At 39.0% G+C, this 23,353-nt stretch overlaps 2 protein-coding genes across 5 annotated transcripts; one reads left to right on the top strand and one right to left on the bottom strand.

Annotated features, from left to right (window-relative positions):
- Window positions 1-7,193: 7,193 nt before the first annotated feature.
- On the bottom strand, window positions 7,194-8,583 carry avd (avidin). Its single transcript, XM_055208690.2, has 4 exons — window positions 8,348-8,583; window positions 8,046-8,256; window positions 7,452-7,572; window positions 7,194-7,354 (listed from the first exon to the last, which is right to left on the bottom strand). The coding sequence occupies exons 1-4, from the start codon at window positions 8,435-8,437 to the stop codon at window positions 7,324-7,326; spliced, it is 453 nt and encodes a 150-aa protein (XP_055064665.2). The 5' UTR covers window positions 8,438-8,583; the 3' UTR covers window positions 7,194-7,323.
- Window positions 7,932-23,081, top strand: trpc7a (transient receptor potential cation channel, subfamily C, member 7a). 4 transcript variants are annotated; one of them, XM_055208673.2, is made up of 14 exons: window positions 7,932-8,031; window positions 9,853-9,964; window positions 10,633-10,761; window positions 14,390-15,152; window positions 18,061-18,243; window positions 18,323-18,487; window positions 18,647-18,863; window positions 19,516-19,749; window positions 21,276-21,540; window positions 21,635-21,830; window positions 21,922-22,140; window positions 22,220-22,297; window positions 22,384-22,459; window positions 22,561-23,081. In XM_055208673.2, exons 4-14 carry the CDS (start codon window positions 14,400-14,402, stop codon window positions 22,698-22,700), a joined length of 2,526 nt encoding a protein of 841 aa, XP_055064648.2. In that variant the 5' UTR covers window positions 7,932-8,031; window positions 9,853-9,964; window positions 10,633-10,761; window positions 14,390-14,399; the 3' UTR covers window positions 22,701-23,081. The 4 variants fall into 4 exon arrangements, with proteins under 4 accessions (XP_055064648.2, XP_055064649.2, XP_055064650.2 ...); XM_055208674.2 differs by having other exon boundaries at window positions 10,709-10,761; XM_055208675.2 differs by lacking the exon at window positions 10,633-10,761.
- The last annotated feature ends 272 nt before the right edge of the window (window positions 23,082-23,353 follow it).

Below are 23,353 nucleotides of genomic sequence, written 5' to 3' on the forward strand. Positions count from 1 at the left end.
ACATTACAATAACTTGCGCTTGACGCCTCTACCACGGCTGGTGTAAACGCAGCATAACACGGACCGTTTACATTGTTGCACAAGGTTGAGCGTTTTATTTTTCCTGGTATTTTTTCACGCTGCCAAAAGACGATCTCCCGCAAATTATTGGAAATCTATAATGTTTTTTTCGGAGAGTTATTGATGAACAAGTGTTTTGCAATGCACTTCACATTGACTTAACATTACAATAACTTGCTCTTGACGCCTCTACCACGGCTGGTGTAAACGCAGCATAACACGGACGTTTACATTGTTGCACAAGGTTGAGCGTTTTATTTTTCCTGGTATTTTTTCACGCTGCCAAAAGACGATCTCCCGCAAATTATTGGAAATGTATAATGTTTTTTTCAGAGAGTTATTGATGAACAAGTGTTTTGCAATGCACTTCACATTGACTTAACATTACAATAACTTGCTCTTGACGCCTCTACCACGGCTGGTGTAAATGCAGCATAACACGGACCGTTTACATTGTTGCACAAGGTTGAGCGTTTTATTTTTCCTGGTATTTTTTCACGCTGCCAAAAGACGATCTCCCGCAAATTATTGGAAATGTATAATGTTTTTTCAGAGAGTTATTGATGAACGAGTGTTTTGGTGGCATGCAAATAAATTTTTTCATCAGTTGTTTTTTCGGGTTGGGTGTGTAAGATACCAAGTCCAATGCTGTGTCATATTAATCAGTGTCTTGTTGACTAAAACATAGCATCATTTTGAAATATGTCTGCAGCTCTAAGCAACTTTTGTGGTGGGCTTGAACATATTTTGACCCAGCGGGGTTAACTGTAAATGTGTTACCGTGGGTTCACACCAGCCGCATTTGAGGCGTCAAATTTCCATCTAGTTTGCCGCTTGAACATTTTGAGTTTACTCGCTACATTCACGCGGAAATTTTCGTCATGGGAGGGGCTTCTGCCTGTAATCACATCACTACTAGAGCAAGCTCCTGATTGGTTAACACGGCGTGTTTTCCAACAAAGTTAAAATTTTTCAACTCGCGCCTTTGCCACGGCAACGCTTAATTCGCGCAAATTAGCCAGAATCTCATTGGCGCCGCAAGGACACCAGACTCGCGTCAACGTGTCTTCACATTGACTTAACATTGAAATCACTCGCGCTTGATGCCTCTAGCGGGCTTATGATATGAAAACCGCTAACGTTAGCGTAATTCTTGCCTTTGTTTTTAAATATGACTAAAAACAGATATTTAGACATTTGTATCCATTTACAATTGAACTATTGTTAGAAAAGGGCTGGATGAATGAATACAGTGTGGATACCTGTCTATTATAGACAGATAGATAAACAATATCCACTTCAAGTATTTAGACAAAATAGTATTTAAATTTTTTGCAAGCGTTACAACTAAGCCCCTGCCTGTTACAATGAACCCCACCTATGGGGTAAGTTGTAACGTTTGCACTTCTGTCCTGTTTGGTGTAATTGTCCAATAATGGTAAGTACGAGAAACAAAAATTAAAATGTTCATTTGTAGCAGAGGTGTGTTGTTTGTATAAAAATATAATTAATCAAACTCAAATATTTTTTGAATGATTGAGCCAAAACCAAAAAGCTTTAGGTTGTGCCCCTCTCTCCCCTACTTTATATCATCATATATATTATATTTTATGAAAATATAATGGTGCCACCTGCAGAATTAATGTGCACATATTGCTGTACTAAATCTCAATCTTAATTCAGCCCTAACATTCTATTAAAAATGTATAGTATGCAGTACATTATAATGTAGTATATCATATGTGAAATGCTAAAGCAAAATACTCATTGCAGCCTTTACAAACTGTATTTTCTATAAAAAGCAAACACCAAAACTGAATTATTTTTCTTTATTCAAAGAAATGTTACAAGATACAGTATTATTTGCTCTCGATTCACATAACATTTTGGGTGATAAACTGTTGAAAAAGGCTGACCCTCAGTGAAAACAGCATTGAGCAAGTGAAACCACAGAATACGAGTTTGCTTGGGGGAAACGCTTAATGTTTTTAGCACAAAATCTGTGCACGGCTGCCCTGAGGAACAGATTCACAGTACTAAGGTTCAGGCACTAATGATGGATTCGACCATGAACCTAACTGCCCTGAGATAGGCATAAAAACTCTTTAAATGGGTACCAGGGCCTATTTTACGAATACACAAACTCAAATACTCAAGCCCTACAATACAAAAAAAAATGCTAACGCAGTATTTGTACACTAACAGACGACTGACACATTGCTCCATCCCCAAAATGTTATTTCCAATCTGTTTCAAATCTAGAGTCGTATGGCAGAAAATGCATCTTGCTCTATTTCTAGTGAAGGTGAACTTTTGTGTTTTGAGGTGAAGTAGCCCACAGCAAACTTCTTTTCATTACAATGTCGGTCAGACGAAACAAACACTGACGCAGCAGTTTTCTAAACGCAAAGGTTTTTATATTTCCATAAATTGTAGGCACCACTGCCCTTTAAACACATACATTTTAACTCGTGGTCATAAGCTGAACGCTCTCGATAAGATTGGCGCTACTGGAAATCTTTTGGTCGGGATAGAAAAACGGTGACATTTTGATCAGAGAGAACACAATAAACGGCAGGCATTTTGTCAACGCAGTGTATATTCAGTAGGACACCTGCCTGCGAGAATTTGTCATCCTTAAGGCACTTCTTGTTAGTTTGTCTTCCAAAAATAATTTCTCCATGCTTTCAGCTTCAACAAAAGCTGGATGATGAGATTATCTTCATGGAGAAAAGTCTGGATCAAAGTCAACGCACTTTGTCGGGAGATTTTCAAGGAGAAGTTGACGAGTTGAAGATTAAAAATGGAGGCAAATCAAATTCGGCTGCATCTTACCTACAGCTCACCTATTTTTCATCATAGGAGCCAAGGGCAAAAAAAATCTAATTAAAAAGAAACTGACAAAAAGTTTGTATGACAGAACAAAGACAAACAAAAGGCGGCGTCAATTTATGATTTTTTTAAAGAGGTTTCACCACTACATAAAATATGCTCAGGATGGAAAGCTGAAAAAAATCACTATGACAAGTCTGATTGAAGCGTTTTCTGAGATGAGCTTTAAGAACATAAACAGAAAACATCATCAATAGATAAATGGTCTGAAAAATGTATTGGTGTCGTAACGCCGCAGCCTCAAATTAATTTGTACTGAATGCTCTTTAGTCACCCGTTCCAGAATTACTTAAAGGGATAGTTCACACAAAAATGAAAATTCTGTCATTTACTCACTCTCATGTTGTTATAAACCTGTACAAGTTTCTTTGGTCTGATGAACACAAAGGAAGATATTTTGAGAAATGTTTGTAACCAAACCAATCAGAAGCCCCATTGACTTCCATAGTATGACGAAAAAATACTATGCAAGTCAATGGGGCTTCTAATCAGTGACAATAGAACATCACTACAAGCTTATGAACAAAAACATGAAAGTGCGCATCTTATATTCACCAAGACCACCATATTTTAAGATCAAATACAATCACCTAAAGCATTATTAGGAACAACCGTTTCATTTCTCAATGCAATTATCTAATCAACCAATCACATGGCAGTTGCTTCAATGCATTTAGGGGTGTGGTCTGGTCAAGACAATCTCCTGAACTCCAACCTGAATGTCAGAATGGGAAAGAAAGGTGATTTAAGCAATTTTGAGCATGGCATGGTTGTTGGTGGAGTATTTCATGATCTGCTCAGTTACTGGGATTTTCACGCACAACCATTTCTAGGGTTACAAAGAATGGTGTGAAAAGGGGAAAAACATCCAGTATGCGGCAGTCCTGTGGGCAAAAATGCCTTGTTAATGCTAGAGGTCAGAGGAAAATGGGCTGACTGATTCAAGCTGATAGAAGAGCAACTTTGACTAAAATAACCACTCGTTACAAATAAGGTATGCAACAAAGCATTTGTGAAGCCACAACACGCACAACCTTGAGGCGCATGAGCTATAACAGCAGAAGACCCCACGGGGTACCACTCATCTCCACTACAAATAGGAAAAAGAGGCTACAATTTGCACAAGCCCATCGAAATTGGACAGTTGAAGACTGGAAAAATGTTGCCTGTTGCCGGTTGCATAAAACTTTAAGACTAGCTTTAAAAGTTAGTCATGATTTTTTTTCTTCAAGACTGATCATATCCGTTTCAAGTATGTTACATAGAAAGGTAGATTGGTCTAATTGAAATCCAAATAATAAGACTGATTAGCCCTAACTAATTGCTAGTTAGTCAGAATCATACTTAAGACGCAGGCTTAACGTCATGGCTATGTTTATGCAACTGGCCACTGGTCTGATGAGTCTCGATTTTTGTTGAGACATTCTGATGGTAGAGTCAGAATTTGGCGTAAACAGAATGAGAACATGGATCCATCATGCCTTGTTACCACTGTGCAAGCTGGTGGTGGTGGTGTAATGGTGTGGGGGATGTTTTCTTGGCACACTTTAAACCTCTTAGTGCTAATTGGGCATCATTTAAATGCCACGGCCTACCTGAGCATTGTTTCTGACCATGTCCATCCCTTTATGACCACCATGTACCAATCCTCTGATGGCTACTTCCAGCAGGATAATGCACAATGTCACAAAGCTCGAATCATTTCAAATTGGTTTCTTGAACATGACAATGAGTTCACTGTACTAAAATGGCCCCCAAAGTCACCAGATCTCAACCCAATAGAGCATCTTTGGGATGTGGTGGAACGGGAGCTTCGTGCCCTGGTTGTGCATCACACAAATCTCCATCAACTGCAAGATGCTATTCTATCAATATGGGCCAACATTTCTAAAGAATGCTTTCAGCACCTTGTTAAATCAATGCCACGTAGAATTAAGGCAGTTTTGAAGGCGAAAGGGGGTCAAACACAGTATCAGTATGGTGTTTCTAATAATCCTTTAGGTGAGTATATAATGTACACACATGCACACGTCTAAAAACGTGGCCCTGGTAGGATTGCACATTGAAATAAATTTCTCAATCCAAACTATGCAAATAACCATTACTACCATATTTAAATAATGGTATTTCATTATTTTTATGAACGATTTCATTTGCTTGGGTCCATTTTAGTTCACGCACGCTGGGAATGGTAAAATGAGTGCTGTAATTTTTTAAGTAAAACATTATCACTTTGTCCTACCCAAGAATGGTCTGCTTCGTTGTTTAGTGCACCTTACTGATGTTCATAATGATAATCTACTGAAATGGAATGCCTGTGCCTTAATATCTGACATCTCTCATCTATAACCGGCCATCCAAAGAGCCAGTGCACTTAATACTCTCGTACAGTTTTTCTGCCTGAAGAATACAGTGATTCATTGGTTACATTAGTGCCTGTTTGTGGCTTATTCAGATAACTGCCTTAAAACATATTAAATGAAGTTTAAAATCGTACCATTTTGGGTGGAGGTGCGCAATACTTTTGCCCCAGAATCATACGAGCACATAGCATGCTCTCCCAAATGGGAATACAGCCATAGTTGCGTTATCCTACATGCTAAATCACTTAGTGCTTTTGCCTAGTAGTCAAAAGCACTATGACAGAACTAAAAGGAATTTACAACAAAGACCCTTTAGGGAAATCACACCACTAGGCAGCCATGTTTGCAGCTCTTTCAGGCAGTTATTTCAGTCATGCACAACTTAAGTCACATCTACTGGAATGGGGGAAAAACAGATCTCTGAAATCGCTTGAAGTCACAATCAAACAACATATTACCACCCAAACAATGGGTCTCATTCACTAATAATCGCGTACATTTTTCGTTTTTATATGCACACATGAACGTCTCACGAAAACTTTCCACCTAATTCTAGCGTACGCACATGAATTTGTTCGCCTTTACTTTTCAAGATGTATGAGGCACACCCGGACTATAGAGGGTATGCACATTTGAGTACAGCGTGACATCGGCGAAAACACACCGAAATGGGAAAAAGCTGTTGTGCGATAGACTGTACTAAAAGATTAACAAGAATTCGGAGCTATAATTCCAAAAGGAGAAGTAAATTGATTGTTCATGCCAACGTCCACAGATGGGTTGATAAGTTGCTAGGGTCACTATCAAGAGGTTTTACTTTCTACTTAAACGTATTTTTTTCAAGCATTTGTATTTTATCTTTTTTTTGGAAAATACACATTCCAAAGCATATTATCATAGTTTTTATTCTCTTACATTTCATAAATACACGCTTGTTTTACATTTAATATTTAAGTACATTAACGTACTTTTACTCAAGTAAAAGTACACAATTGTAATGTAATTAGGTATTAAATAACTTAATATGCGATATTAAAGAATACACAGTATGATTCTATGCTTTAGAATGTAGTGAAGTAAAATTTTTCCCAATACAAACATCCTAATAAAGCACAGATGCTTGGAAAATGTAACTAATGTAACCAAGTATTGTCCACCTCTGCTATCAAGTCCAACTAAATTTAATTTAAGCTGACAATAGTCAGTTTTACTAGCATTTTCGCAGCAGCCCCTACGAACACCAGCCATTTTGTTGCTCGTTTTACCACTCAACCGGGCAAGCTCTCGTGTGGTCACGTGGAAAAGTGACATCAATGCATACCCTCTATACATTTATGTCCATGTCTGGATAGATTGATGTGCAGAATGATTTACTTCATTCCAGTCAAGCGGTAGTGGTACAGCATTTGGTCTACAGGCTAAAAAGTGAAAAGTTGTGAAGGTCATTGTGTATTCTCCCACTACGTAAATTGGAAGGTTTTTACTCTAACAGCACAGCAAGCACAGATACAGCAAGCCATGGCAAGATCATGCATAATTTAAACTGCAGAAAACTGCCTTCGTCAGCATTGGAAAGGTTCACACTCCAAACTAGAGCTCACCAACTAACTGCATTCAGAGCTTAAACCTGCTTGGATATTAATCCAACAACACCTAAAGCTCGTGTGTACAGGGGTTATGAAAGCTCAAGAAATGTAGGAAGCTGTAGGATTCACTTTGACCGGTGACACTGGGAACATATGGGAATCACAGAGGTTTCTTTAACATGTTCCCGCTCTACAAAATCAGACTGCAGAAGCTCTCCGGCAGTTAGACATATCAGACCCTGTCAGTCTAAACTTGCAGTAGAACCATCAGGTGCTCAAAGACTGTCACAAATCTTTTAGTTCTCTTTTATTATGTTTAAGTGATTTCTGGTTTTAAATCTCAATACATAAGCTTACTGAAGAATCACTGACTTCACTTAAATAAGTGATGCGAGATCTATTACAGAGTCAATATTTAAAATTCAAGTCATGAAAAAAAGATCTTCTCCCAGCCTAAAATGAAAAGAGAGACATTTTGAGAACCAGAATGTCAATCACATTCCACTAGACTAGAGATTTAAGCAAATCTTTTCATTTATGCTCAGCTCACCTGGTACTTCCCCAGTCGACTGCTAAATTATCAGCTTTGCTGCGCAACAGCCAAAAGGTTTTCAGTACCGGCACACCCTCAGGTAAAATAAAGCACTGACCAACCCAAGCAGAACACGAGCCTGCAAGAAAATGTAAAACGTAGTTCAAATATGATACTGTATATATTAAAGTTATTATACCTGCATACCAATTCATGATACTATCCTGCATAATATCTGTACAGTATTCAAAACTACTAGTATCTCAAATAATATAGGCTGATATTACACACAGTTTATTGCAAGATGGAGTTTAGTGATGCTGCTACACTGAATTAATAAAGCAAATACGTGATGCATTACTAAATTAAATGATACATTACATAAGAAATAATAAATAAGGAAAAGCTAAAATGCATGACTTGTATTTTGACAGCATGTACTTGCGTACTCTAGTATGCAATGTAACAATCTTTCCCAAAAACAGTACATACTAGGGCCAGTAGCGGCCGGTGACTTCTTTTTCGAGAATGCACGTTAAATAGGATTTTGATCGTCTATCAGAGTTTATCATTTTCTTCATTGAAGTGTCTGTTTTGGGTAAGTTAGCCTACCTTTCTCCCACATCACGGCAAATGAAACAATGGGTTGTGGTCCATCACCAACCACTCCGAAGATTTTTGCTGATCGTTCATGGCCCGCTGAGCCACGGGTGGATTCCACCGCGGTCTGATAAACACCCGTGACCTCCGCTCCGTCCGTCTTTATGCGCAGGGTTGAGCCCAGTTGATTGCGCCATGCGCCAGTGATGTTACAATCACTTACCTAAAAAGTGATAAAAACGAATGCAGTTAAAAATGTCGTTTACACGGAGCAGGGTTAAATTTTCAGTCTCTTTCTGTTTAAATTAAATTACCTTCTTATTTATATTAAAATGATGCTCATGTCCAGACACCGCATGGTAGGTTAATAGACTCACAAAAAGCGACCACACCAACGAATTCATTGTGATTGACAACTTTTGCGTGACCTGGGCAATATTTCACCTCACGCAACCCACGCCAATACTGTGATTGAAACGCTCGCGCAGTAACTTACTTTGATATCATTCGATCGGTCTGCGCAGTGTTGCATAAAGTAGGCACTTCTTGACCGTTAAATAAGTACGCTCTGCTCCAACCCTAATCAAACACACCTGAAAAATCTAATCAAAGGCTGCAGGATGATGACTAGAGGCTTGTTCGACTTCATGCGGCGCCGCTAGAACTGACTGGCAAATGACGTTAAACTGCCGCGAGACGAAATTACACTTCGTATGATTTCTCGAACCGTTCTCGCGGTATTTAACGTCATCCGGCTGTCGGTCCTTGCGGCGCTGCATGAAGTCGAACAAGCCATAGGATTTCTCATATCTAGGCTGCATACGTCATCAAGACTGTCTTATTTCAGAATATTATTAATTATAAAGTTGATTATTATTCTTAGTTAATCGTAAATTGTCGTAATATGCTTATGACTTGCGAATGTAATGCTTTTTTAACTTAAATAAACTAGGCTTGATGACGTATGCAGCCTGCATATGCAACCTCCGCAGGCTGCAGCCTTCGGGTTGAGAAACGGCCTAGGAAATGACTTGCAGGTGTGTTTGATAAGGGTTTAAGATAAACTTTGCAGGACAGTGGTCCTCCAGGACCAGGAATGCCCACCCCTGCTCTCTATATAGTATTTGTGGGTGCTGTTTGCATACATTACTCATAGTCCATACAAACATATTCATCATTATGTTTTGTATTCAGTGTTTTAATATGTGAGCTGTTTGTTCGTTCATTTATGAACAGCAAAATAATTTACTTAGCAGAGAGAGGCCCCCAAACAACTAATATCTATATTCAAATAAGCATGGGAATATTTCAGTTTATTGTTCATTGTACGCATATAAACAAAATGTCCATATCTGCATGCATACATGACAGACATAATATTAACATTCAACTTGGTGAACATGTTTGTATGCTAAAAAATTCAGTTTTCTCTCATATTGTAGTAATGATCATGCAATTCATCATGACCTTTTCCATTCCCACATTATCTGGTGGTTTAATGGGAACAGGTCTTCGTTAATTTTAATGTGGTACAGATGTAGTAGGAATTCTTCCTCTTATGACTCACTCAGTAAGTAAACATAGTGAGACGACTCTTGGCTACATGACCCTGTGTGGCATTTTTGTCTTCACTCTGCAAGCAGGCAATACTTATGTGACATTTCACATAAGAGACACTAATGTATTTTTTTGTATTCACTTATTATCTTCTTATATGCTGGTGCGTGCGTGTGTGGGTGTGTGGGTTGCTGGTTGTGTGTGGGTGTTTCATGTATATTTTATATATACATTCATAAATGTATGCTGTATGTATGAACAGATTTTCATGGGTTTCTGTCTGGAGAAAAGACTGCTGTGAAAATATTGCTTGAAGCTGGAGCCTGTACGTGGAGTGACCTGAATTTCTCTGTCAACACCTTTTGGAAGAACAGGTGTGTACATCTGTGTACGTGTGATTTCTCTTTCTTTTCTGAAAGGATTATGATGTCACTTGGGTGATGGCTGTGTCTGTAATCCCTGTCCCATTGGGCAACACAGATCAATGCTGTGGACATGCATGTCATGAACTTATCAAGTGTGAACATACTACTAGTTTTACAACAAACTTTAAAACAAACTATTCAAATGTGGAAATATATTTAGTGCGGTATATACTTAACCTGAAAAAATGAAATTACACAATTTCTCAGAACACTCAAATATGTATTAAAATATTTTACACTTTCTGTTATGTCTATGCTCTGTCATTGGTTTGAAAAACATACTCCAAAAATGTACGCTTTAAATGCAATGTACTTTGGATAATTGTTTGCCAAATGCATAAATATAAAATTTTTTCGAAATCATTTTCTTTTTTGAGTCTTAATTAAAGACCCCCAAACAAATTACCAAATGTAGATCCCCAAGTCTCAATCCAGTCGTGTAAATTAGAAGATGCAGACAGCATTATATCAGTGAATAGATTACAGATGCATCTGCTATGAATGTCATAAAGGCTCCTTTAAAATCTCTCATATTGTAGTAATATATATATATATATATATATATATATATATATATATATATATATATAAATGGCAAACTTTGTTCAAATTCCCAGCATAACCTTGTCTCACCCACACTCCCAACATCTGTTGCATGAGATTCTACTGCAAAGTCTCTGTTCTGATTGACAGCTCTATTTCCTTAATGGCAGAAGCATCCCCAAGAGATACTGTCCTCTGCACAGGTAAACACCTGCAAGTGAAATATTGACAAACGTGTACATTTGTTACAGGTTATCAATCAGGATTTGCCAACATTTTGAGATAATTTGAGATGTAAAATGCTTATTTCAGAATAACATTTTTTAAATTACAGTGTCAGAGAAAAGGGTAAAGAAACTTTGTGGTACACTGAAAAGTTAATTTTTGTACATTTATGGGTACAACACTTGAAGCACCTATTATGTACCTTTAAGGACGAATTTTGTACCAGTTAAATGTTAGGGGTACAAAACATTTAACTGTACCTTTAAAGGTACGCAATAGGCCCTAAAGGGACACTCCACTTTTTTAAAAAATATGCTCATTTTCCAGCTCCCCTAGAGTTAAACATTAGATTTTTACCATAGCATAATCCATTGAATCTGATTAGACTATTAGCATTGCGCTAAAAAATAACCAAAGAGTTTCGATATTTTTCCTATTTAAAACTTGACTCTTCTGTAGTTACATCGTGTACTAAGACAGACGAAAATTAAAAATTGCTATTTTCTTGGCAGATATGACTTGGAACTATACTCTCATTCTGGCGTAATAATCAAAAACTTTGCTGCCGTAAAATGGCAGCAGGAAGTGCGATGATATTACGCAGCGCTTAAAAACGGTCCCCCGCTTTTGAAGGTAACCAAGGGGACTATTTTCAGGCAGTGCGTATATCATGCGTAATATCAGCTAAATGGATTCCAAAATGGTAGAAATCAAGTGTTTAACTCTAGGTAGGGATGTAACGATTCAATCACGATTCAATCGCGGTCCTCATTAAAAATGCCTGTCTGAAATCGATTCTGAATCGCAAGGCTGCGATTCTTCGTTTTATACACAGCTTGTGCCTGTATTACGGCATTTGGTCAGTAGGAAGTCCTTATCAATCTAAAATCCTTATGAGTCGGAGTCGTTTATAATGTGCATTTAAAAAAGCAACACTCGTTAAACAAAATAATTCAAAATATTCTTTATTATCATGAAAATACCTGAAACAATTTGAAGAACAGCGTATAAATATTCATGTGTAGACATTTCCTGGAATAGCGTTTGTAATGCTACTTCTTGTGTGGCACAAAAGGGAGTTTCTGCACGGGAGCGCCCCCTGGTGTTCGGATGTGCCTGGATTTCACCGTAATTCATTCAAATTCATTCATTGAGAAAACGCGCATTTGCACGATGAATCGTTACACCCCTAACTCTAGGGGAGCTGGAAAATGAGAATATTTTTTAAAAAAGTGGAGTGTCCCTTTAAGGTACAGTAATGTACCCAAAAAGCTACAGTATTGTATTTAAGGTGCAAAACAGGTACCACCCCAGTGACAGAAATGGTACGATTTTGTGTATTTTACATTTATTTGATACGTTTTCACCCTTTTTATAGAATGTTTCCCAATTATTAGACATATTAATTAGCTATTTTAGGACACAAATTGACTGGACATATTTTTAATAGCTGTGAACAAAGTAAAGGAATATATCCAAATAAAATGAACAAGTTTCTACTTGAGAACAGTGTAAGATACAATGTATCCACTTGCAAGCTCATTTGTATTTCTCGATTTAGAACAAGCTGTTCTCAGGTTTGCCAAATCTATTAAAATCAGTTACATTAAAGCAACACTATGTAGTTTCCATGTAAAAATGACTTACAGCTCCCCCATGTGGTTGAAAAGGCAACAGTTCCTGGCGGGGCTGTGTGCTCTACCCTCCACCGCCACTTTCAGAGTGTGCTTGTAGCAGCTAGGAGGCTGCTCAGGTTGCAGCAACAGTACAATTTGTCCAGTTAAAAGTTGTTCTATCACTGAGATAATTTTAGAGACATTATTTAAAGGTAAAAATGACATAGTGTTGCTTTAAGTCAAGTCATTTTCATATGAACTCTAAATCATTCTCATCACACATATAGCTTACTGTACAGGTAAACCGTGCTAAATAGGTTTGCTGGTAACACCCATAAAAGGGGAGGGGTGTGTTGTGTTTGGGGAGGGTGTGATCAAAGAGAAAGCCAAGGGAGGGAAGAGTCAGAGAGGTAAAGTGCCTGTATTTCAATCTGAAACTGACACACTTGTTGCAAAGCAAGGACACCTGTGGATCAGACTTCTCATGTGCCCTAAAAATGTTGAATGAGAGAGATGACTGTGATATGCATGCAAAGGAGCAATTCATCATATCTCATGCCGCTCTTTGCACCATCCCGCTCGGGATTGCCACTGGAGATGCTGCTGTCGCCTCAGCGGAGACTATGCGAGGCGTTTCTGACGCTCAAGGTGACAGAAACTCTTTTCATGACCGACCCCGTTTAAGCAGGTGTACGGCTCTGCCTGGTAACAGCCTTGAAGAATCGGACCGGCAACGTTACCCGGACAAAGCAGATATCTGTATGTCAAATCCTCATGATGGGGAGGTATCTAAACAGACAGAGCTCTGCGAGGAGTTTGGACACCATACGCCCAGGTTATACGACAGCGATGATGACCTTGACTTTCATGGGCACCACCACTGGCATTCACATGAAAGTAACTCATATCATTCGTAAGTATGAGACGTCATTTGTAATCGTGTACACAACGCTTAAATTGGAAATTATCTACATGAAAAATGCTGTTTTGTATTTAAAATCACTTTGGGATTTGTTTTAGAGCCACTGTATCATCAAGGCCTGGTTTATTTTGGAGGTTTTATTTTTATCTCCTCATTCAGTATATTTTATATAAGCTATTTCTCATCAAAATCTTTGCTATTACTTGTTTTAGTTCTGTACAATATTACCATTTGCCAACAATTTCTATTGCCATTTGTCATTTGAAAAATTCTGAAATGTCTGACTCAAAGTTATGTCAATGACATACAACCAAGAACTCCATTAAGTCTCTTGAGTCATGAGAGCAACCCATGATCAATACATTTCCCTCTTGGTCCTCTTGGCCTGCATGAACGGGCGTAAAAGTTATTGACGCACCGCATATTGAAACATAAATGATTTAGTCTGTTTATTTCAATCTCTGTTCAGTTTCGGGGCTATTGACAGATACATTTGCAAGCGCACAATTCTTTCTCCAATGTGCATTTAGAAACCCAATAAGTAGATTTGGAGATTGAACAAAATGCCATTTCGTATACAACAGAGAATGTTTGATGTATCATGTTGAAGGCAAATAAGGAGTTTTATTAAATGTGACACCCACAATTTGCGGCGAGGCTTGTGCAAATTGGAACAAAATTAGATTTCAGCCTTTGCTGTATACCTGGCTTGTGTTGAAATATAACTTGCTTATGATTTAACCTAATTCTTCTTCTTTGAAGCCTTTTTATGTTCAAGGGGAAATGCCACTACAAAGTAGCTCTGGTTAATTTAATAAAGTAAATGAATTAAGTCCTAAGGGTAAAGAACACACACAAAATATGACATTATGAACATCTGTTCCCATGGGTGCTTTCTGCTGGTATGTTTCTTTAATGAAAAAAGCATTTAGAGTTGATATTCTCGACAACAGTTTTATTCACCTGCTGTGCTGTACCATAATGCAAGCAGTTTATAAATGTATCTTTACTTGACTTTCATGTTCATCTTCCCGCTGTTTTAAAACATGCTTCTGTTTTTCTCTTTAGGTTCGAGGCCATGCAGCGCAGACACACCACCCTAAGAGAGAAATGCCGGAGACAGGCCGTTCGTGGACCGGCGTACATGTTCAGCGAAAGGGGCACCAGCCTCACTGCCGAAGAAGAGAGATTTCTAGATGCCGCCGAGTACGGAAACATCCCTGTAGTCCGTAAGATGCTCGAGGAGTCCAAGACGCTGAACGTGAACTGCGTGGATTACATGGGCCAGAATGGATTGCAGCTCGCCGTAGGCAACGAGCACCTTGAGGTCACCGAACTGCTGCTGAAGAAAGAGGGGTTGGCAAGAGTGGGCGACGCCTTGCTGTTGGCCATCAGCAAGGGCTACGTGCGGATAGTGGAAGCCATCCTGGCCCATCCGGCATTTGAAGGCGGACTCCGCCTGACCCTGAGCCCCCTGGAGCAGGCGCAGCGCGATGACGACTTCTACGCGTACGACGAAGACGGAACCCGGTTCTCCCAAGACATCACGCCCATGATTCTTGCTGCTCACTGCAAAGAGTACGAAATCGTCCACATCCTTTTACTCAAGGGCGCTCGCATTGAGAAACCCCACGATTACTTTTGCAAGTGCGGCGAGTGTGCGGAGAAACAGAAGCAGGACTCCTTCAGCCACTCACGTTTGAGGATGAACGCTTATAAGGGCCTCGCCAGCGCTGCCTATCTGTCACTGTCCAGTGAAGACCCCGTACTCACAGCCCTGGAACTCAGCAATGAGTTGGCACAACTGGCAAACATCGAGACTGAATTTAAGGTAAGGAGATGCAGTCTTAGGGGCCAGTCACACCAAAAGCGTTTATGGCAGTTGCAGGCGCCTTTTTTGAATGATATTCTATGGGCAGGGCGCGTTTGCGCACTGTTTATGCGCGCCGAGCGCCTTGCGGTTTTTTGCCGCCTACCGCGCACGCGTTTTTGAAGGAGCGCTGAGAGCGGAGAAGCGCCCGACGTCATTCGTGTCTTTCCAATGTCCAATCGAATGAGGGGAGAGGCGGGCCTTACTTTGTGGTGAGGGAAGTTTACAGTTGCTTTGAAGAACCGGACTCCACTCGCTCACTCTCTCCTGCGTGTTTGTGCACCTCTCCCCCTCAAACAAGGTCAGAGCAAGCGTCCTCTTTTTAAAGTTTCTGCTAATATGACAGTTAACAGCAAAAGAGCGCTCACGCTTCAATATTTGATTGACAAGACAGCTGACTCGGTGGTTGCTTAGCAATATGAAAAGCCGCGTTGCACTGCTCTTTTTTTAAAAAAGGCAGTGCGTCGCGCCTTGCGTTTGCAAGCGTTTAAAGCGCTTTTGGTGTGACTGGCCCCTTAAAGGTGATTTTTAGTGGCCTCTAGCTGTGAGATTGTGAACCAACGGCTCAGTCCACAGCTCACCCTTCCCTTTCGAAACGCAGAAGCTAAGGTAACCACCACAAGACAAACATGTCATTGTTTAACCATGGGTTCACACCAGCCACGTTTGAGGCGTCAAATTCGACTACAGTGTCTAGTTTGCTGCTTCAACATTTTGAGTTAACTCGCTTCATTAGCGGGTGAAAGCCGCACATGCAATTCTAGTAATCAAGACATTCATGTGGAAATTCACGTCATGGGAGGGGCTTCTGTGACTCCGCTCGCATCCTGTAATCACGTCACTACTAGAGCATGCTCCTGATTGGTTAACACAGTGCGTTTTTTCGCCAAAGTTTGAATTTTTCAACTCGCGCGTTTGCCGCGGCAATGCTCAATTCCGGCAATGAGGCGGAATTGTGTCTACCGCACCGCGCTAAACGCCTCATTCGCGCCGCGAGACCTCCAGAAGCACGTCAACGTGCCTTCACATTGACTTAACATTGAAATCACAACAATACAGTTTATTATGTAAGGTCTTAATACACCACTGATAATATAGTTATGTATATTTTATTGTATTTTTGTCAAGAGATCTTTCTAAAAGTTACACAAGCACCTTTTACTTTTGTAGATGGTGTATACAGGGCATATATGTAAGGATTTAAAGGGAATTTGTGGACGACACCAAGTCCTCAGGGTTATTATCAGTATACACATTTTAATCAGTTTTAGGAAAAAACTGCATCTTAATTCAGGAAGGATCCACTCATGAAGAACATGTTCATGACCCTGTAATGAACTGTGTCTCAATGAGAGAAAGTTTTTGCTCATTTGAGCTCTCAGACCAGCCGAATATTCTGCATGACAACCAATTTCCCACCCCTGAGAGTAGCCTCATTATAAATTAGAGGCTTTCCGATGACAGTTTCGGGTTCAGCGTAATCTCTGTACACCGAATTTGTCTGAAAGAAGATGTTTCTCCAGAGAGCTGTGTACGCTTCAGTGATGTGTACTATTTTATATTTAAATGTTTTAGGAAGAACTTCCTTTCCGAAGGCCACTCCTGGGAAATATCTAATCAGGAGTTCTCAAATCCAGACAGTTTTCCTCTTATTGTGGTTAGTGAGCTAATATTAAAAATGCTCCATCGAGAGCTTCCTGTAATCACCCAGTTATTATTCTTTCATCACCATTTTTCTCGCTTTCGACAGTTGTAATGGTGCATAAATAGTTCTGCGTTTGCAATTCGATGTAAAATGTTTGATCTTTAAAACAAAGTCAAGATTAAATTATTGGTCTGGGCTTCTCTGGGGTGTCTTGCGTTAGATAAAGTTCTGTTTAAAAAACTTAAACATCAATAAGGCTTTAGAGGTGTGATTTGGGATTCGGGCCAACTTTCAAAACATCCCACAGTCGAAAGATGTGACTTGGAGCTCTATCATACACCCAGCGCAATGCGCGACGCAAGTGTCTTTTGCTAGTTTCAACCTGGCGCAATTATAATTTTCACGTTTAGCGCCACGTTGTTTAAATAGCAAATGCATTTGCGCCCAATTTTGCGCCCATGGGCGTTCTGGTCTGAAAACGAGGTGTGATCAGGCGCATTGTTGGTTGGTATTTTGAGGCAACTAAAATATACTACACCATTTACCAACAAAAACCTGCTCTAAAGTCAATGGCGCAATATTGTTTTTGTTATTTAAAGAGCGCGTTAGAATTATACGGGACGACAACGCACGTTTGCTTATCACATACATGAATGCGCAGCAGCACAAAAACGCTTTTATATATGAAAAATTTAAAGGATTTAAATGTAAAAGATTATTATTGAGTCTCTTGGATATAAATGAGGACCAATTATAACACGTTAGAAGGCGTCAAGAGCTGCTTTACCTGTAGCCTGGTAAGTAAATAAATGCTTTGCTTTAAACAAATGCATATATTTTTTAATGTTTTTTTTTAATGCTACCTGTGAATATGGTGGGATAAGTAACATTAAATGCTTTAAAAAAAGGCTAAAGGCTCTCCGCACATTTGTAAATTCTTTATCTCCTGTTTGTTCTTGCATATTTGCAAATAATTTTATGAGATTACAATGATTATCTAGGACAGTGGTTCCCAAACTTTTTCAGCGTGCGGCCCCCCTTGTGCCGCGCGCTTTCCGCATAAACCATTTTTCCCCGTCGTTAAAGTAGCAAAAGTGGATTCGGACACGCCCATTTAGGCCGTGCGCTTTAGACAATGCGCTTAGATTGTTAAAATAAGGCCCTTGGGCTGTAAAGTGAATCATTTTTGGAAAGTCACAATCTTGTTGCTCTGTTTTGATGCAGAACGACTACAGGAAGCTCTCCATGCAGTGTAAGGACTTTGTGGTTGGAGTTCTGGATCTCTGCAGGAACACGGAAGAAGTGGAAGCCATCTTGAATGGAGACGTGGACCAGGACCCTCCGAATGAGCACCACAGGCCCTGCCTAAGTAGGGTCAAACTGGCCATAAACTACGAAGTCAAAAAGGTACAAAGAAATGTGGTGTACTGTAGGAACGTAATGTTTATTTAAGCCAATGTCTAATTTTTTTTTTATTCCTGTGCAGTTCGTGGCTCATCCTAACTGCCAGCAGCAGCTGTTGACACTGTGGTATGAGAATCTGTCCGGTCTCAGGCAACAGTCAATAGGTGTAAAATGCTGGACAGTGCTGGGAGTAATGATGGGCCTGCCATTTCTTGCTATCGCCTATTGGATTATGCCCTTTAGCAAAGTACGTCATCACCGTGGAGAATCAATTTTAGGTCAATTTAAACAGCATTTTTTGAGTGCCTATGCTAATAGTAATGTTTGTGTTATTCTCTGAAAACGTTGCTTTATATATATAACGTGGCTGCTTTTTGGTTCTGTGTTGTTTTACTTTTTTCTCCAGGTAGGCCAGGTTCTCCGCAGTCCCTTTATGAAATTTGTAGCTCACGCCGTCTCATTTACGCTCTTTTTGGGCCTCCTGGTTCTCAATGCTTCAGACCGATTCGCAGGGGTCAAAACCCTTCCTAACGAAACCATCACCGATCATCCGCGTCAGATCTTTCGCATCAAAACCACTCAGTTCTCTTGGACAGAGTTGTTGATAATGGAATGGGTGCTAGGTGAGTATCAGTCAACCCTGTATAGACATGATCTCCAAATGTCCATTAAAGGTTACATTCACAAGACTTTTTAAAAATTTAAAATAAATCTTTGGTGTCCCCACAGTACGTATGTGAAGTTTTAGCTCAAAATAGCATATAGATTATTTATTATAACATGTTAAAATTGCAACTTTGTAGGTGTGAGCAAAAATGTGCCATTTTGGGTGTGTCCTTTAAAATGCAAATTAGCTAATCTCTGCACGAAATGGCAGTGCCGTGGTTGGATAGTGCAGATTAAGGTGCGGTCTTCTGACATCACAAGGGGAGCCAAATTTCAATGACCTATTCAAATGCTTGCAGAGAATGGTTTACTAAAACTAAGATACTGGGTTGATCTTTATCACATTTTCTAGGTTGATAGAAGCACTGGGGACCCAATTATAGCACTAAAACATGGAAAAGTCAGATTTCATGTTATGTCCCCTTAAAATAGATTTATTTTAGGTTACTTTAGTGACGAGATAACCAACATCTGCAGAACGAGGCACAATCTCATTCACCACAGAACCACCAGTTTGTACAGGATACAGAACCTGAGGAGCGTTGTCATTCTGATCTTGAATGAAACATAAGCATGAATGATCTGACCTGAATTCTGTACTTTCATTAGGAATGATCTGGACAGAGTGTAAGGAGGTTTGGGCTGATGGGCCGCGTGAGTACATCATGCATTTGTGGAACGTGTTAGATTTCGGCATGCTGTCTGTATTTGTGGCGTCGTTCACCGCGCGGTTTATGGCCTTTCAGCAGGCCTCCCGCGCACAGCTCTATGTGGACTTGTATGTGACCAGTGCAGACCTGAGCAATGCCTCATTACCAGCCGAAGTAGCCTACTTCACTTACGGTAGGTAGCATTATCTCATCCAAATTGTTTTCATTTGTTTTACTCGCCCTCAAGCAATCCGAGATACACATGTCCATCATCTTTTAGACGAACACATGGAGGTTTTTTAGTAAATGTCCTTTCTTTTCCAGGCTTATAACAGGTATCATGGAACAACTTCTGACTTTGTAGCCCAAAAAAAGTGCATCCATCATTCACAGAAGCAATCCATACGGGTGCAAGTGGTTAATAAAGGTTTTTGGGGATGATCGATGCGATTTTGTAAGAAAAATATCCATATTTTAAACTTTATAAACTATAATAACTAGCTTCTGGTAATGAGAGTCACTGTATAACTTTCCTATGGCAACCAATGCTCACTAAGCTAAAACTCTCGTGAATTGCATAAGTCCAAGATGATGTTGTTACGGGATGATAGTTTTTACAGTTAATAAAGTTTGAAATATGTATTTTTTTTACAAAATTGCATTGATTACCCACAGAACATCTTTATTAACCCCTTGGAGCCATGTGAATTAGGGCTGTCACAATGATTAAATAATCTTCTCATCGCATTTGTTTGACCTCATCGCGATGATTTCATATCACCGCGATGATTGCACATCTCTCTAAAAAACACAAGGGGGAGCTGCAGCGCCTGTATAAACGAGACCGTATCAGATTACTTTTAAAAATGTGTTATATGTATAAATATTTACTGCCAGATAAACCTTGCAAAAGATTTAATTTAAATAATCACAACAATCTGTGAAAATTATTTCATGAATAAAAAAAGTATGAGAATTAAATGTCAAAGCAATAAACAGGTAATTAATCGCCATAACCGTCACAATTTATTAAACAATTAACCGTCAGCCAAATTTCGTAACCGTGACAGCCCTAGTGTGGATTACCTCTGTGAAAGGTGAATGCACTTTTTTGGGGTTTAAAGTCAGAAATTGTTCCCCGGTCCCCGCTTTCTACCATTATAAAGCCTGGAAAAGCATGCAAGGACATTTACTAAAATAACTCTAAACGTATTTGTCTGAAAGATGATGGACATATGCATTTTGGATTGCTTGAGGATGAGTAAATCATGGGGTCATTTTGATATTTGGCTGAAGTATCACTTTAACTGTCTCTATTATGTAAGCTATAAGTTAATAGAGGCTGTGCTATATTTAGCTTTATTTCACATATATTCTTTTTTATCATATATTAATAAATGCAATGCTTCCATTAAAAGATATAAGCCTTGATAATAGAATTAAATGCCAACGGGTGTTGTGCATGTGTCATGGATAAGCCTCAGCTATCGACCAATCAGCATCAAGAAGCAGAACTATTTTTTATATAAGATCAGAAGGCCTGCTTCTTTTCACAAAGAAATACTAATGAAATGTGGCACAGACTTTTTCTCTGCTTTTCTCTGTGATGAAACAAAATGCTGCCATCAAGTGGTGAGCAAAATAATTTCTCTCACTCTCTCTCTCTCTCTCTCTCTCTCTCTCTCTCTCTCTCTCTCTCTCTCTCTCTCTCTCTCTCAGCCAGGAACAGGTGGCTTCCCTCTGATCCTCAGCTCATCTCCGAGGGCTTGTACTCTATCGCCGTGGTGCTGAGTTTCTCACGCATCGCTTACGTTCTGCCAGCCAATGAGAGTTTCGGACCCCTGCAGATATCCCTCGGCCGCACTGTTAAGGATATTTTTAAGTTCATGGTCATTTTCCTCATGGTCTTCCTTGCTTTTATGATCGGCATGTTTAATTTGTATTCATACTATTTGGGAGCTAAATACAACGCTGCATTCACCACGTAAGTCGTAAATGAACCCAAATGAATCTGGTTTTGTCAAAATTATTATATTTGAGGGTTTCTTTATTATTGCATGTCTTAATTGTCATTGCAGAGTGGAGGAAAGCTTTAAAACACTGTTCTGGTCCATCTTTGGCTTGTCTGAGGTTATCTCCGTGGTCTTGAAGTACGATCATAAGTTCATTGAGAACATAGGTTACGTGCTGTATGGGGTTTACAATGTTATAATGGTGGTGGTGCTGCTCAACATGCTTATAGCCATGATCAACCATTCGTATCAGGAAATTGAGGTAATTAGATTTACTTACAAATGCTGGGAAATCAATAAGCAATATTGGGATAATGTGATGTAGATGATATTGTGGTTGTGTGTGAAAACAGGAGGACGCTGATGTTGAATGGAAGTTTGCACGTGCTAAGCTTTGGCTCTCCTATTTTGATGAAGGAAGCACTCTTCCACCTCCGTTTAATTTAATACCCAGCCCTAAACACTTCTATTACCTGGCTCAACGCTTTAAAGCACACCTGGATAGTTCACATAAGGGCAGGTGTAACAACAGCAGTCAGGAAGAAATGGGCATGACCAATTCACAGTCAAAGGTCAGAGGTCAATCAGTGTTTTTGTTTTTTTAGATTTAGAAGAATATTTATCTTACATATTATTATGTCTATTTAACAGCTTCATCGGTTTAGACCTTATCAAGGAACAGATGGATTCACAGTTAAAAATACCATCAAGCACCCAACAAGATATCAGGTACTGATGGATTTTCCCTACGATATTTTCATATTTCTATATATTTGCCACATGAAGTATTTTTTTTACCTCTCTTGGTTTCGTAGAATCTCATGAAACGCCTTATTAAGCGATATGTCCTAAAGGCCCAAATTGATAGTGAAAGCGATGAGATCAATGAAGGTAATAAACCGAGAAACGTCTATAACTGTGCATTTCTTTTAATTTTGGTATCAAAGTATAACCAGTAAACCCCATTTCTGTGCCTCCTGTGTTTTGCACAGGTGAGTTAAAGGAAATCAAGCAGGACATTTCCAGTCTCCGCTATGAGCTCCTGGAGGAAAAGTCACAGGCCACTGAAGAACTTGCTGAACTGATTCAGCAGCTTGGAGACAAACTTAGCAAAGGAACCAAAAGACCTTAAATATGTACCTCTGTGACTGTATTTGAAAGTGCCCTAGGCCAAATATAAATGCCACGCCTTTACAGCCGTATAAATTGATGTGTGTTGAAAATACTGATTTAAAGTGTATTTATAATTTTACTCTGTTTATGCTATTGTTTTATGAAATACAACTTGAGGTTGTTTTTCTGGGCTCTATGCTACATAAAAAAGCAATTAAACTAAGCAATCATTCAAACTCAGGAGAGATTCAATTCTATAGATTAATAAGAATAAATTCAAATGAATATTTTACTATAGATATTATATTATTAATATTTAATATGAGAACTGTAGACCTGGTATAGCATTGAACATTATGATCATGTGTTTTCAATATATAAATAAAATATTATTAAACTACCTGACTGTACAGTGTTTTTATGTACATATTTTGTATGTAGACTTTTTTTATTTATCAATGAATTTTTTTTTTTCTTTTATAATTTTACAAAACCAGAGAATAAAAAAATATTTGAAATGTTTTTTTTTTTTAGATAATAATATTACCAATAAACATTGGAGAATAAAAAAATTATTTGAAATGTTTTTTTTTTTTAGATAATAATTTTCCAATAAATATTGGATTTGTTATATAAATCAAAGTTCGGTTTTCACAATAATTCTATTAAAGA

Source organism: Misgurnus anguillicaudatus, chromosome 12, assembly GCF_027580225.2.
Source record: "Misgurnus anguillicaudatus chromosome 12, ASM2758022v2, whole genome shotgun sequence".
NCBI classification, from domain to species: domain Eukaryota; kingdom Metazoa; phylum Chordata; class Actinopteri; order Cypriniformes; family Cobitidae; genus Misgurnus; species Misgurnus anguillicaudatus.